This window comes from Centroberyx affinis, unplaced genomic scaffold (genome assembly GCF_046629955.1).
Source record: "Centroberyx affinis isolate AG114_WGS23_722 - 3 ecotype Tasmania unplaced genomic scaffold, CSIRO-AGI_Caff_v1 ptg001738l_1, whole genome shotgun sequence".
Classification (NCBI taxonomy): domain Eukaryota; kingdom Metazoa; phylum Chordata; class Actinopteri; order Beryciformes; family Berycidae; genus Centroberyx; species Centroberyx affinis.
The window spans coordinates 709089-725394 of record NW_027280142.1 but is presented as its reverse complement, the minus strand read 5'-3'; the positions used below and the strand labels follow the sequence as shown (position 1 = coordinate 725394).

General features: G+C 42.1%; 2 protein-coding genes across 2 annotated transcripts in view; one reads left to right on the top strand and one right to left on the bottom strand.

The window, feature by feature from the left end:
* Positions 1 to 4688: 4688 nt before the first annotated feature.
* LOC139651971 (twist-related protein 2-like) lies at positions 4689 to 11266 on the top strand. The gene is made up of 2 exons (XM_071528878.1): positions 4689 to 5870; positions 10622 to 11266. Exon 1 carries the CDS (start codon positions 4979 to 4981, stop codon positions 5549 to 5551), a length of 573 nt encoding a protein of 190 aa, XP_071384979.1. The 5' UTR covers positions 4689 to 4978; the 3' UTR covers positions 5552 to 5870; positions 10622 to 11266.
* A 149-nt stretch (positions 11267 to 11415) lies between these two features.
* Positions 11416 to 16306, bottom strand: part of LOC139651972 (histone deacetylase 7-like) — a 43275-nt gene continuing 38384 nt past the window's right edge. Inside the window, 2 exon segments of the mRNA XM_071528879.1 lie at positions 11416 to 14810; positions 15076 to 15223. Of these exon segments, the coding sequence (XP_071384980.1) occupies positions 14768 to 14810; positions 15076 to 15223 (191 nt within the window). The 3' untranslated portion in view covers positions 11416 to 14767.

Genomic DNA, 16306 nt, shown 5'->3' with positions numbered 1-16306 from the left:
TTATTCCTGTGAGCACGGGCTGTCTTGTGGCTTGATAAGCTAATTTTTGGAGTTCACGCTGAAACAGGATTTTCCATCCCCAGCGGCCACACGGTCAGCCTATCTGCTGACTCACTGTGTGTGTTAATGGCGTTTCCAGAGAAAGTGAATCTTACACATTTGGAATGCTGACTCAGCCGTGAAAAGAAAAGAGTTTCATGTGATGATTTGCTATATTTAGCTCTGCTAGATCAGAGCTTATTGTGCTGAAACACATGTCAGTGTCCATGTGTAGAGAACTGAATAGAAGTTGGCGTTATTGAAGTTAACTGAGAAGCAAATTTTCAGTCTGTGTTTTACATGGATAGTACAGGATTTTATAAAGGAGCAAGGATATTTTCTTTATCTTTTTCTTTTTTTTCTTTATCTGTATAGAAAATACAGTCCTAAGTCCCATGTGCTCTCATATGTGTTTACACATGCACACACAGACCATATTATGGCCTGGTCCAGAGGTATGGACATAATGCAACACACAAACATCCTTTCATGCACACACACACTCACACACACACACAGACACACACACACACACACACACACACTCACACACACACACTCACAAACATATATATATATAAACATACACACTCTCTCATTCACACACACACACACACACACAAACCTCCAGCCTCATATCTATAATTGTGTTTGTTCCCCCTTGTTTTTATGTGTTTATGCTTATTTATGTCCTTTGTTGCTCTGTAAAACACTGTATGACAAACTTCATGAATAAATTTGACTTAACTAGACTCAACCCACTATGGATGGCTGCTTGTGACCATCATGCATTGCTTCCTCTGCAGACCTCTCACAATGAGCTATGCAAGCTGCCAGTCTATTATAAGCCAGCCTAACCTATTGCTTAGCCCACTGCCTAGCCTACCATGCTGTTTCCCCACTTTAGCTGTGAACTCCACTGGGACTGTTTGTAATGTGCCATGGATGGACCCCAGCACTTAAACACTGTAATCAGAGCCAGCACAGGATATTGGCTAAATTACACATGAAAGCAGGGACATTTGAGGGAAGCTTGAGCACTAAATATTATGATAAATTACAGTCTAATATAGGAAGATAAGTCACAGCTAAACAGGAATAACACAGGTTTGCACGCAGCAGAGGAAGGGAAAAGCTTTTAGCGTAAGATTGTGTTTTTATATTTGAAAACAAATTTTTAGTGCTGCCTTCCTTTGCACATTCTTACCAACTCCTTTTGGGTTTTCCCACATGTGTAACCTCTCTAACAACTGGATCTGCCCTAAGAAAGCCCGGACTTAATTCCGTCGGCCATCAGTGGGAAAAGGTGGATAAAGACTACTTCCCATGTTCACAGATAGTCAAACTTCCCTTCCTGCCTTTAAATTCCCTTTCAGTCGAGCTTTACGCCGTCACTCACTTTGCACTGGACACAGACCCCAGATCTGCCCGTCACCCAACACCTCTCATCCTTATTATGAGTTTGCAAACTTTGCCCACCACTCCCCCCCCCCATCCACCATCCCCCACACCCATGCACCTTTACCCCCCACCACCCCCACCCCCTCCACAACCACCCCACCCGAACCCCTCTAAGTGGATACCCCACAGGAAGGGCTTCTCCAGGGGGGAAATGGGTCCCAGATGTCTGCTTTTGTCCCACTAGGCTCCTCAGGAGGGATGGAGCCACGGAGAGATGGGTATTGGGGGGGTGGGGGGTGCACATCAACAACAGCAGCTAGGAGGGTGAAGAAAGTCTAGGTAAGGAGAAACTTAATGATTGGTTTTTGTCAAGCCAGGATGGGTTTCCAAACAGACTGCTTAAATGATTGGTCACACAGCCATCGTCCTACCAGCTGAACATGTCACTGCTCTGCCAGTGCAGCCTATAAAGCTTTTGCTGCGTGACGGTAATTGAATTGACTGCATTACGAACTTAAAGAAATTGTTTTCCTTTTTCTGGAAGACTTCAAAAGTTTCAACATGGCTATTCTTCAGAGCAGTATTTCAGCGCGGATCAGTTCAGACCAAACCAAATGGCGGAGGGACAGAACCGGACAATACAATGGTCTGAGCTTCTTTGATATCTAAACCCCCTCAGTGTGTGTAGGCCTAGATATATATATATATATATATATTGATATATGTATATATAATCTATTTTCAGCTCCAGGAAGGGTTAATTATGACCCCCTCAGAAATAAAAAGAAGAAGAGAACAGGGCCGGAGTGTTTAGTGAAACATTATGTCAAGACTCTGACAAGGAAATGAAATGTGCAACATCAATCAGCCTATGAGGACAGAGATCAAACGAGCCTCCACACTCCTGCATCTGGTTCTGTTTGGACAGCCTCACTTTTTTCCCCTTCTCCCTCTCCTTTCTTCTCCTTTTCTTTTCCCTTTCTTATTCTTCTCCCATTCTCTCCCGCTCTCTTTTTCCCTCTGTTCCTCTATGAAAGGGTTGCGCCACGCCATTCCTGTTAGCCTACTCGGTTCGTTAGCTCATTTTTTCCATGATGGTGGCATGGAGGCATGCTTCGCTAAGGTAAGCAACAGCTCCCATGGTTAGCCCCAGCAACAATGGCTTTCCTGTCCCTCTGCAAAGATCCACTGTCTCCACCAGTGCACCCAACAAACCCAATTCTAATACCAGTTAATCCCGGAATTGACTTGGCCTGTTATGTAAATACGGCCTCGTATAATGCAGTGTCTCTGTCCACGGCCCCACTTTGATGGCCAGATGAGTTTTTTCTTCTGAGCTGATTGAACCCGACTGGGATCGAGCTACTTTCCATTGAACTTCCCTCTCTGAATGAAATCTAAACCAGTGCAATCATGGGGCTCATCAAAATCTTCTGAACCATTCTCTTCACATAGCTCACTTTTAGGTCCTTCAAATGCTGCCAATCACACCCAAATTGTTGGCTAGAAAACTGTCACAACACCGTGTCACAAATGATATAATTAGCTACATTCCACAAAACCTTCATCGGTAAATACCACTTTGTGATAAAATGTGTTGACTCTGTGTATTTATTTATTCCCTGGACAATGACTGAATTTTAAAATAAAATAAATTAGTTTTGGAAACAAGAGAGATGTAATGATTTTTTGTGAAAAGTTGTTGGGAGGTGCTTAAATATGAAAGCCATTATTAATCATGCTGTCATCAAAAAGTACATATTTTCTGCAACTTGGAAAAACCCCCTACTAGATTCAAGTCATGATGCATGAAGGTGTAAGAGGCCACAAGGTTGATTTTCTGTGAAATGACGTACAAACACGAGCCGTCCAAGCTATTCATTATCGTTATTTCAAGAGACTCTGCTGTGTCATTACTGACAACATGTAGAAAACGTGTGTAGGTGTTTGCTAGTGGAGCTGAGTGGCTGCAGGCCCAGATGTGTCTTCCCATGGGTCCGCGGTGTAGAGCGGGAACATGTGTCGGCTTCGCCAGAGGGCATGGATGGCACAATTAGCGGCTCTCTCACCTTAGCAGGCTGGGGTCACTGGGGCACTGAGGTCAAGGGTTATTTAGGGTCCTGTCTGGGCTCTCTGGCCGTCTCCATGGAGATCTGACAGAGGACTAGGAGGCTGATGTCAGCAGCAACGTTTGAGTTGTTCCTCCATAAAGTGTCTCTGCATTTTTCTACAAGATGCGTCAGTCATGTCTTAAATAATGAGTGTTTTAAAGGGATTTTAATAAATATTCTAAACATATTTGTCAAGTATGAGACTGCGAGACAGTGATATGTCAGGACCAGCTCATCTTATGAAATTCTCTCCAGAAAGTGAGCTTGCATAACCTCACATTTTCTCTCAGATCTACTTAAAGCTACTGTGGCTGAATAGCTTTATGAAAAAATCCCTTTGGGTTTTCAAGGCTTCATGATTTGTCGTGGTAAAGTTTCTAATTGTGCCATTTATAAACATGAATTCCACATCATAAAGTGTATTGTTTAACCTATAAATCCCCCTTCATCCTGTTAATCCACATTATTTTCATTGACTGGGACTACGGAGTGACCCGTGGTTTAACAGATTTGTTTTTACAGTATCTGGTTTTCAACATGATACGGATCACGGCAGATAAATGTTAGGGTGAACTGCCACTTGTTCTCTCTTATTTGAGAAAAAAATAAACATGTTTTCGCACTGCATCAACACATATGATTTATGACTTTTATGCAACACATTTGTTGTAAAATACATTTTTCCAATCCCATTCCAGTCAGTTTAAGCATGTGTGTTCAAAAAGAAGAGCATAAACAAATGTTCAGCAATATCGCTTAAATTAACATTGATGGCTGTTGAAAAAAAAAAGGTTTTATGTTTATTCCTGACCTAATAATGAATTGATGAACGAGAATGCAGACACGAGGGTGCGGACTAACGCCAGGCGAGCTCCAGCAGAAATCTGGAACCCATAAAGCCTCAGACATCTCCTGCAACATTAGACACGGCGCTTCTTATTGGCTGAAAGGGCCACTTACCCCCTTCCTCCACCATCCACCCAGCTAACGCACACTTCCTGCTTCCCTGCCTGGCTCAGACCAGGCCCCGCCCAGTTGAGCTCCGCTAAGCCAATGGGAGCCGCCCGCAGGCCCTGGTTAGTGGACGGGTATAAAAGGCGCAGAGGTGGACCTGCCTGTCAGATGGTTTGTTGTTGTTCTGACTGCCAGGTTGAGATGGGAATGTGAAAGTGAGAAATTTAACAAGGTAACCAAGAAACAGGACAGTCTGAGTGACATCCAGTCCAATGGAGCTTCAACAGCCGTAAGTTAAGACAGCTATCTCTTCTTCTGCTTTCTTCGGAGAAGGAGAACACATTTCAAACTAGCTTGTCAAGTTCACTTTTGTAGACATTGCAAGAGTCAACAAGGGGAAAAGGAGAAAAAGGCAGAGCAACAGCGTCCTGTCTTTGAAGGGGAAAGTAGAGGGTCTTCAGTGGGACGCTACAATGAGAGAAGAGGTGTCCTGCACCAACTCCCCTGAAGGAGGGCTGGGGGCCAGCGAGGAGGAACTGGAGAGGGGCTCTAAGAAGACCCTCCAACCGGGAAGCCGAAAACGTTCCCCTTATCCCAAGAAGGACAGCCTCGGCCGGGCAGAGGAGAGTAGCACCGGCAGTCCCAACAGCCTGCTCCCGTCCGGGCCGAAGAGGGTGAAGAAAAGCCCCTCGGCGGTGGTCTCGTTGGCTCCCACGTCGCTAGGCCCCGGGACGGACCAGCCCTTCGAGGACCTACACACCCAGCGTGTCATTGCCAACGTGCGGGAGCGTCAACGTACTCAGTCTCTGAACGACGCATTCGCCTCCCTACGCAAGATCATCCCCACGCTACCTTCGGACAAGCTGAGCAAGATCCAGATCCTTAAGCTGGCCTCACGCTACATCGACTTCCTCTACCAGGTGCTGCAGAGCGACGAGATGGACGCCAAGCTGGCCAGCTGCAACTACCTGGCCCATGAAAGACTGAGCTACGCCTTCTCCGTCTGGAGGATGGAGGGTGCCTGGGCCATGTCCACCAGCCACTAGGACCCCCCTTTAACTTCCCTTCTAACCCACTCCTGTCCTCATCTCTGCCCCGCTGCCTCTGTCTGTATTCGCACCTATTTCTCCCTTTCTGCACACTATTAAATCTTCCCTTCTGGTCTGATCTTAATCTTTTCATCCCAAACCTTGCCATACACTGCTCAGCAGGCCACAGTTTTCAGTGTTAACATCTGGTTGTGTCTATGCAACTAAAACTAAAAAGTTCCCCTTGTTCCCCTCCATTTTTCCACTTCCATTTCTTTCTCTTGTCTGCCTTACAGTTTAGTCCAATGCAACAAGCCGCTCCATTGCAGCCCCTCAGGTATGGAAACATACACACATACCCATACCCACACACACACACACACGCACGCACACACGCACGCACGCACACACGCACGCACACACACACACACACACACACACACACACACACACACACACACACCCACCTCATGTTTTCCCCATGTCATCAGCACATGTACATCGATATAACTGATTTATGTGCCTTGGTATTTCTTACCAGGTTCAAAACAGTAACAGTTTGCTCTGGGACATTATCTGTAGCCTTTCAGCTCTATGAAAAAATAGTGAGAGTGCATTGAACACACAAAATAAACAAGAGAAATAAAACATATACAAATGTGTACAGGCCACCTGTTCAAATAAATCATGTTAAAAAAAAAGGGTAAAGCATGAATGTTGTTGCTATTCACAAATGTTCTCATTCATTTTGATTTTGTAAAATATTGTGAGACAAATATGAGGCAGAGCCTCTGGAATACCTCATAGCAGATGTGCACAGAATTAATCATTTGAATCAAATTTGATCTGTTATTGTTAACAGCTCCAAATTTCAGCAGGGAGATAGCAACTGCATGTGCATAAAAATAGTGAATTTGAATTATTCATTAAATTCATTAAATATTTAAAATATTGAATGAATACCAAAAGCTTGATAGAAATGTAAATGGTTAAGAAGTGCATGATTACAACACATGTTGAGTTGGCTCCCATTCACATACAGTACAGTTACTGGTTTGATAATCACAGTATTCAGCAACCAACAGGGAATCTTTTTTTTTTTTTACTTGGCATTTATGTGTAAAAGACAGCATTAACAAAACAAACATCTCTTAGCTTTTTTTTTTTTTTTACTTTGAATTTATATGCACATATGCATTTTACTCTACATTATACAATACATGTTTTATAAAAAACATGTACTGAAGTGTCTCTGCAAAAAGATAATCTAAACTATATAATAGAAACTGTGATTTAATTGTTTTAATTTAAAAGACTCAGATGAGTTTAGTCCACATTTGCATTGCATTCATTATCTTCAATAGCTCTAAACTTTAAAAGAAACGTATTTTGTACCACTTATATCTATAGCTGCTCAGACGTAATTTTTTACATAATTTTTTCAATATGTAAAATTTGTTTATTTGTTAATTATGAATTGTTATGTTGTTGTTGGTTGTTACGTAAAACTGATTCAGTTAATAGTTGTTAACAATATGGGTATTAGTGGATATTAGGTACTTAAGCTAAAATAAGTTAAGTTATGAGGTAGGAAGTACCTTAGTAGTTACACTTCATTGCCTAAAATGAACTAACAACATATTTAGCGTTATTGTAATCAAGATGAACACTACAGGTCCAGTCCTTGGCAGACTTCTGATGTACTTAAGACAACAGTTTCCCTCCAGTTTAGGCACGTCAGGCACGGCCTATTATTTTTCTGACCATTTAAACAGACACAGGGGTCCTGGACAGGTACAGTATAGAAGGAAAAAAGAAAGGGAAAGTGAAGGAAAGAAAGAGGAAACACCTCTCTCTCTCTCTCTCTCTCTCTCTCCCTCTCCCCTGCAGCCTTGCCCTTTCTCCTCAGGATCTTGTATCCAGTGTCGTGCAATCAGGCCCCGCCGGGGCCCAGACAAGCAGGAACCTTTAGATTGGAAACAGTTGTGAGGCATTAGGAAGGTGTGTGTGCCAGGGGGGCACAGGGCGCTGTGTGTGCGTACGTCAACGTACATGTGTGCTTGTGTGTGTGTGCTTGGGTGTGTGTGTGTGTGTGGACCTGTTTTGTAGTGAGCTTTAATTACCTGTGCAGCAGCGTGCACAAGCACGTGTGTGTGTGTGTGTGTGTGTGTATGTGCACACATCTGCACATAAGTAAACAGGAATACACGTGCAGATGTTTCAGTGATATCTCTCTCTCTCATCTCATGGGTTCAGTCTTTCAAAAACTACGGTTTATATTTGTGGAAGCCGGTGGGCAGTAAGTCCTCTGAGGGCAGACGTCAGCCTGCAAGATAAGCGTTTAAATGGAAGAGTGAGGGGCTGAGAGATGACGAGGTGCAGAGCAGAGCCAGTCCCTTAGCAAGCAGCGTGCTGAGCTCTGGCCATGTAAAGGTGCATGTGTGTGTCAGAGGAGAACAAGGTGCTGGAGGAAATGCAGACTTTACATCAGATAGAAGAGAGATCAAGGTGAACACACACATCTTCAAACACACACACAGTGAAGCACACCCGCCTGTAAGCAGACATACATATAGACACAATATTACTAGCATGTGCATGCACGCATACACACGAAATTACACACTATACATTGTACAGAAATCAGTAAATCACAAGTACTATGTCAATAAATCAAATGTACTGTGATGCAGCATAGACCCATCAACAAGTGCACAGTGCAAGAATAAAAAATACTGTAGTATGATATACTACACAGTAACAACGTACACACACTTGAGTGCTACACTCTCCAGACACACGTCCACACACACACACACACACACACACACACACACACACACAGCCGCTGGCCATGTGCACACTCCAGGTGTTCCACTCTGCATTACTATTAAATCCTCAGTGGCCTCTGCAGCAGACTTTGAAGGTTCCAGTGCTGTGGATGGAAAGCCAAGGCCCCTGCATGTGGAGCGGAGTGTCCTTGAACGCAGCTCGGTAGTCATTACCCGCCACTCTGCCCTCCCTCCTGTTATCTTGTGCTCCGCAGGGGCCGCCACAGAAAGTGCTAGAAAATACAAGGCCTGCAATTGTCCTAAATTTCCAATCTTAGGAAATGGCCAAGGTTGGAAATAACCAGGAAATTTTCAAAGGCAGAAGCGTGTGTGTAGGTGTGTGTGTGTGTGTGTGTGTGTGTGTGTGTGGTGTGCATAAGGTGCATGGTCTGTTGAGGCTAATGCACATGCTTTTCTGTTTGTACATATGTGCGTATATATTAAGAGCATGCATGCGCATTGCTCATACATGTGAAAATACACATAATGTACAAAATATTAGGGACATCCTGATGAGTTGCAGAACCTTTTGCACAATCTTTATCTCAATTGTCTCAAAGCTTAAAAATCCTTGTCTAACTCGTCTGCTTCTCTTTATCTACATTTCCTCCTTTGTGATTGGTTTAGATTGAATAAGGGAAATCAATAATGGATAATAGCTTTTGCCTGGATTCACCTCATCGGTGTACTTCATGAAAGGAGTAAATGTCCCTGATAGTTTGTACATTCAGTACAGATTAGCCATTAATATTTTCAGTGGGAGTATATAGCTTGTGTATAATTACACATGTATTCATAGTGCACACGTTTGCGCATTTCCTTGAACATGTGTTTAGGGTGCGTGGGTGTCTGGCCTAGTGTGGGATTTATAGAAGGAGAGGGCTGTTCTGTTTGAGTTGGCAATAACAATACACTCCATTCTGTTTATACTCCAATCAAAATGCCTGTTGCTCCTCTTTCCTCTGCCGGAACCCCTGGCTCTGCTGTGTGCATGTGTGCGTGTGTGTGTTTGTATGCATGTGTATGTGTGTGTGTGTGTGTTACAGTTTGGACTGACCAGCTGCTGGATGCTCTGCTATGCATATTAAATCTCTGGGTTTAACTTTGGACTGATCTGGGACCAGATGCAAAGTCCTCTGCCGCCCATCTGCATTTTAAAAGCCTTGCAAATCAGCCCCATCCAGAAGTTGTGGGCTGCTGATACTCATCTTTATTTTTAGAGGGGCAAACTTTGAGCCACGGTGAGTGCAGGTGGTGTGTGTGTGTGTGTGTGTGTGTGGATGTCAGTGTGTGTGTGTGTGTATGTGTGTGTGTGTGTGTGTGTGTGCTGGGTTAGGCCTGCTCAGACAGCTGGAGTGATAGAGAGCCACGGAGGAATAAGTTCTGGTTTGACACGTAGGCAGGAGCGTTGGATGAAAGGAAAAGCTGCATGATTAAAACAGTGTTTGGTCCAGAATGCATCAGGCTTTGTCAAACATTGTCCCAATATGTCTTTCGCATTCACTTACAATTCGCTGCCCAGTAGTAGGGTAAGCGTTTACATATGAATTAATAGAGGAAATCATCTATAAAGTGTAAAACAATTGCAAAAAAAAAAAAAACCCCACAAAAGAACAAACACAATTGCTTTCATGGTCAGATATTGCATGACGAAATGTGCTAATGTACATTATTATGCTTTACTCTTAGAGAGCTCCAGCATTAACTTTTGGGTAAAGAGAGAAGCAAACCAATGCAGCAGAATGGGACAAGTTGCCCTATACTTTGTCACAATCTGTTTGTTAGATGACAGAAAACAAGTTATGTCTGGCAGTTTGCACTTTTATGGCATAATGAAAGTTATGTGATGGGACGACACCCACAAAACATTCTGCTTACTGGACTCTCTCTCTCTCTCTCTCTCTCTCTCTCTCTATTTCTCTCGAAGCATGGAAAGGCACACTGTAATTAGGGAGAATTGAGAATGCTCCAGATGAAATGTTTGCTTGTTAAAACAAGAGAAGAAGCTGAAAGCTAAGGAGTTGTGGGTATTTTTCCACTTGCGCTGAGCAGAAGTGTTTGTTTGTTTGTTTGTACATTTTATATCTCCAACACACAAGACTTTCATTAGAATATTTCCACAGAAAGAATTCAAAGTATTTTCACACCAACTAAGCCGCCATATCATTTGTTCTTTGAGACAGCAGCGCAGATGAAACATAGCGTGTGAAATGTTAAGATATCGATGTTAACTTCTCTATATTTCTCCTCTCTCTAGACAAACTGACAAAAGGACAATTCTCTGCCTCCTAAAAGAAGAAATGTGTTGCTGACTCACCGGTGACACTTCAACAGAGAAATCCCCCGTCTTTTCATCTTAAAAATCCCACTCTCTCTTTCCCTCAAAGTGGACTGGACACATGTGCTTGACACGTGACAATGAGGTGTATCCTTGTAGCTTGACTAACAAATTTCACTACGTGTTTCTGAAACACTGAACACTGGTGGGGAGACATGACAGTCAAGCGATGAACATTCTGAATGACGAAAACAACGAAAAACCTAACAGCTGGCCTGCGGAGACAATGAAACAAAATGGCTGCCGGTCTGAGTGCCTTGGGTAACTCTGTGATAACCGTCCACCCAACTCTTTTTTTTACAGCATTTCAAATAGGATGACTCACTGCCAGACAAACATTAAGATGACTAATGTTAATGGCACAGAGATGGTTAGAGGGCGGTCACAGCCAATGAATGTTTACAGCTAAGATGCTAATAAGCTAATCGCTCTGGCTCTCAAACCCCCATCCTGTGGGAAGGGAAGAGCAACGAGGAATTTTACGCAAATTTTCGACTTTCGTGCTGTAATAACTGTTCAGCTTTCTGTGTATTTTGGGGTTTTAAAGTGACTCTGTGTGTGAAATTGGTGTATGCACACTGTATTATGCAAACTCTGCATATTGATTACACGTGGCTTTACATAATGAAAAATGTCCATGGGAAAATATCTATGTAAACCATAAACCACTGATCTTAGATCGCCCACTATTCCACTTGTGTTTACTTTTAGAATTTTATTTTTTATTTTTTATGTTGGAGACTTAGACACCATTGAATGGAGTTACACATTTACACATTTTAAACGCTTAAGACATCATCTCCTTTGTATTGCTGTAAACAAAGTTCAGTTGTGCCATTAGTGAATGTTGTAGAAAGCTGTATTTTTTAATGCAAGAAAATCTGATCAATGTATGTGTATTTTCTGCATTTTTAAAAAAATATATATTTTTGCAAAGTTTATGCTGTGACACATTCTCAGTGATTGGATAATGCATTTAATACAGTAGAAAATTCTGTATAAAATGTGCCAAAATGATGATGAAGTGATTACTGCTTCAGCATAGAGGATTCATTTGTAACCATAAATAGTGTAATTGCTGGTTGATCGTGTTTCTTTTGTATTGTTTGCCATCTGCTTTCAATAATCTTTATTATGTCAGCTCCTGTGGACAATAAAATGTTTTGTTGATATATAAGTGCAGTATTTTGATGCCAGCAAACTTTACATTCAGTGGAAATTCAGGTATGAGACAGAGCCGCGGAGACTTTGCTCACAAGAAAATAATCGATGATTAACAAAATAATTAGTGCCCCAACTGTGATTTCATTCAAAAGACCATTCTATCACAATTCAATGAATTCATTCACATAAGAACTAAGTGAATAAAATTTACCTTTATTAAGGATTTTTTTTTGGAGACACAAATAGTAGAAAAGACAAAAGGCAGACAATAAATCAAAACAAAGTCATTATGTACACTGTACAGAAAGAAAGAACAGACCAGTTATGAGAAAATGAGATGAGGCATTTTCTGACTTGACTTGGCCTGCAGTTTTAATTAAGATCCAGTCTGTTAAGGCTACCTTCACACAGGTTGGTCAGCATTATACTTCAAGGCACATGGGACAATACTTGAAATTTGGTCTCTAGGTTTGCACAGGGTTAATTTGTGAGGACACAAATACAAAAATAAGACACTTGCATTAAGACAAACAATAAAACAAGGGATATGTCAGGTCACTGTCATGAATGTTCTCTTAATAAAACTACTTCAAGAAAAGACAAATGTACAATAAACTCCTCTAACGGACTGTCCTAAACGGCATGGAACTGCAACTACTCCATTCTATCACTATGGTTTGTTTTCACATTACATTAACATAGATCTGATAGGTTTCTGGTTGCATACACAGCACAACCTAAAGAAAGAAAGAAAGGAAATACCAAAGCAATTAAAAAATCATCTATAGCACCGTCAAAATTCTGTAAGACATGCAAAGAGCACTTCAAAGACACTGAATTTGAATTTATAAATATAAGTCACGTTAGTTCTTTGAAAAATGAAGTTGTTTATGTATTCAGCCTGTGCTTTTGGTGATATTCGACTGTTTGGATAGAAAAAAGAAACATTCACAAACTCTTGAAAGTCTTTGAAGTTATTTAAGCCATGCCAGTCCATGGACGGCACATTGTTCTCATAAGCTTTGGTTACGCTTAACCTGTGTCCAATTGCACTGTGTGGATATTCGACTATCTCAATATTATTACTCCATGCTAACTGTTAAAATGTCTTTGTTTGGTCCGGGGAGCAAAACATCCCTGACACTGACAGTAAACAGAACGGCACAAGATCAATAATGTGAACAAAGGATTGCTCACTTGTCTTTGTTACGGTAGGAAAAAAAGTATAAAAGAGATTTACAAAATACAGCAGGAATGCTCATCCACAGGTTGAAACACTGGTCCACTTAACGAGCATCATCCAAGTTAGGATTTTAAGACGCAAGTCCTTTGTCTAACCCTCCTTTCCTGAGGGCGTTATAAGTGCACTTGTTTTCGTGTGTGATTGTCAAAGGCCTGATAGATGCAGAAGACCGATGGCAAAGCAGTTATTACCCACAGCCAGTTTGGCTCAGATGCAGCTCTCACCCGGAATCCACAAATCAACCTCACTGCAAGAAATTCCTCATGCCAGAGAAGTGATGTGAATGGCTGATCTGCATCTTCACATATACAATCATCTGTGTGTGGTGTGACATACTGTAAGTGACATACTGCATGAATCTGAGGCGTCATGGATGCTCTCCGTCCTGCCTGACGTGTAAAGAATCTCATCCAGGAACCTTTCTGATTGATTTAGTCTCTTCTTATCCACAGCTTCTGATACTCCAGTGGCTAGAGGTATGAGCTCTTCATTGTGACTAATGTCACTAACATCATTTATTTATACACAATTAAGATGCACTTTGTTAAGACTGCTTTGTCTTCTTTTGTTCTATGGGGAGCAATACAGCGGTCTTGAGTTTTACTGCGTGCACTCGCCCAGGAGACAAAAAAAAAAGATGTAAGAAAATCTGAGGACATACAATACAATATGAAACATATGTATCACAGGCTTCACTGTAGCTCCACTCTTCCTGGATTCTTTAAAAAAATGTGTTGTCATTACATTTTGTGTTGACAATGAAGTATGCCATAGGTCAAATACACACCTATTAAAATAAGCATAAAAACATGAGCAAAACAAGGCGTTTGGTTGTCAACAAAAAGCCGCGTCTCCTCCAGCTTACGAATGAAGCTTCCTCAAGTTCACATTACACAATGTACAGTGCAAAACAATCAGAAATACTCTGATCTTTTCCTGATCACGGATCTTTTCCTTCATTGGATCTTTGTCACATATAGACAAATGACATCATCATAGTGGGACGTGTTTTAAGTGCAGAGGATATATCTGTTCTCCTTCACAGGCACGTCCTGCGGGGACGACTTCTTCCTTTCCGAGTGATTGGCTCCAGTGAGCCATGGTGACCTTTGACCCCCCACAAGGTTACAACAGTCTGAGTGGTCTCAAACAGGTCTTGTGGGAGTCATATCCAAGGTGAACGCTTAAAGTCGCAGAGCTGCGCTTTGTCAAGTGTCTTCATGCTACGTCAAGTTGCTAGCTCCCAATGGTACATGAGAGTGGCTGTGAGCTAAGATCCTTCATCAATCTGCTTCTGGTTATCTTTCTTTTTACCTTCTTTCTCAGTTCATTAAGTGACATCCCATTCAGGAATGCCTGAAGAGGCATCATGGGAATATGAGTATTTAGTCTCCTCGGTGTGTGTCCAGGTGAACAGTGTGTCCTCAGTGTGTTTGTGGAGGCAGGTGAGTGTTCAGACTGAGCCCAGTAGTAATGCAGATGGAGGCGGCTGAGTTTGTGTGAGGCATTGAATACAGTGGTCGAACTGAGGAGGACATCTGCTTCCAGTGATGGTCCAATTGCATAGCTTTGTGTGTGTGTGTGTGTGTGTGTGTGTGTGTGTGTTCGAGTGCACTGGTACTTGGTTGAAGGTATTTGTCAGGAGGTATTTTTCTTCTCTACATGGAATCCCCTTTCTCCATGAATTCATCAGGATGTTTTCTTATTAAAAGAAAGAGAAAGAAAATTGTTAACAACATATGTACAGATTTCTGCACAATAGTAATTGTTTGTGATTGTTTAACTGATGCAAATAACCGATATACCCAAATATACACAAATTACAATGACTGGGGGTGACTTTATCATATCATACAGTACAATAACACTGTAAGGCTGTGCAGAATTTGTAACTGGTTTATTTGCATGATTGCAGATATAAACACATTTCTAGACATGTAAGCTGCACTGTGCTGGCCTGTGTTACCTGTCTGAGGTGAGAACTCCCATGGAGAGCGAGGCCAGGGCGGTGACGGCCTCGCTGTCCGAGTCTCGTCTCAGCCTCAGTCTCTGGGCCTGCAGGTAGGACAGATCCTCCGTGGCAGCCAAGGACTTCACACTCTGCCAGTACTCACCTGGAGGGAGGAGCGGGACGGGAGAGAGAATGGAAATGAGGGAGAGGGGGAAGGAGAGAGGAGAGGGAAAGAGCGAGAGATTAATGGCTTCAGTCATTGGTATTTCCAATTATGTTTTCATACTTAATGCATGATTCCTTGAGAGAAAGTGGCTTTACTGTATGTCCTCTATGTTGAATTATTAAAAAGCTACTTGGAGCTGGAGCTGTTTGATCTGAATATAAGCACAGTTTTGGCAGTAGTTGTGGCATTAATTTCCTGTGGTCTTTAACATAAGGTAATCAAAATCATACCTGTCAAAATGCATAATATTAAAGCCCATGATCTAAACATCCATTTAGCAACATACACTAAACTTAAATCTGTTCTCTCAAAGTCTCCAAGTTCAGGACATGCGTGTGTCCTTTGACACACAGCGGAAGGAAAATCAATCATTATGTATGTATGTGTACTGGAGTGTGAATGTGTCCATCTCTATCTGTGTGTGTTCTGAGCGTGTGTGTTGGGAGTATGCAACTTGCATATATTTCACCCCAGGCCTAAATTACGGGCTTAACATTCTTGTGGCTTTGCAAATATTTTTAATTAATCTAATTTGGTTGGGATAACATTTGTGTGCAATCAGGAGGGGATGTTGCGAAGGTCGTGTGCCAGAGAAGTGTTTGAAGATAATTGGAGCCAGGGCGGCCGTGTGTGTGTCTGTGTCTGTGTGTATGTATGTGTGTGTGTGTGTGTGTGTGTGTGTGTGTGTGTGTGTGTGTGTGGGAGGGCTGGAGGGAGGGATGGGAGACAGGGATGGAAAGGAGGAGAGGTGGCCGGAGAGCAGTAGTGGTGAGGAGATAGAGGGTTAGAGTGCTAAGTGGAGAAATGATGGAAACAGAGATGAAATGCTAAACAAAATGATTGCCAAGAGAGACAGTTAGCATGTAAGAGAGTCTATAGAGAATTATGACACATCAAATTAAAAACTGCAAAATTGGATAAAATGTAATCCACATCGTAAAAGTTGTTCTCACTTGAAGCAGACTTTTTTGTCAATAAATAAATATCAATAGAAATGCATTACCCACTCTCGCAGTGGGT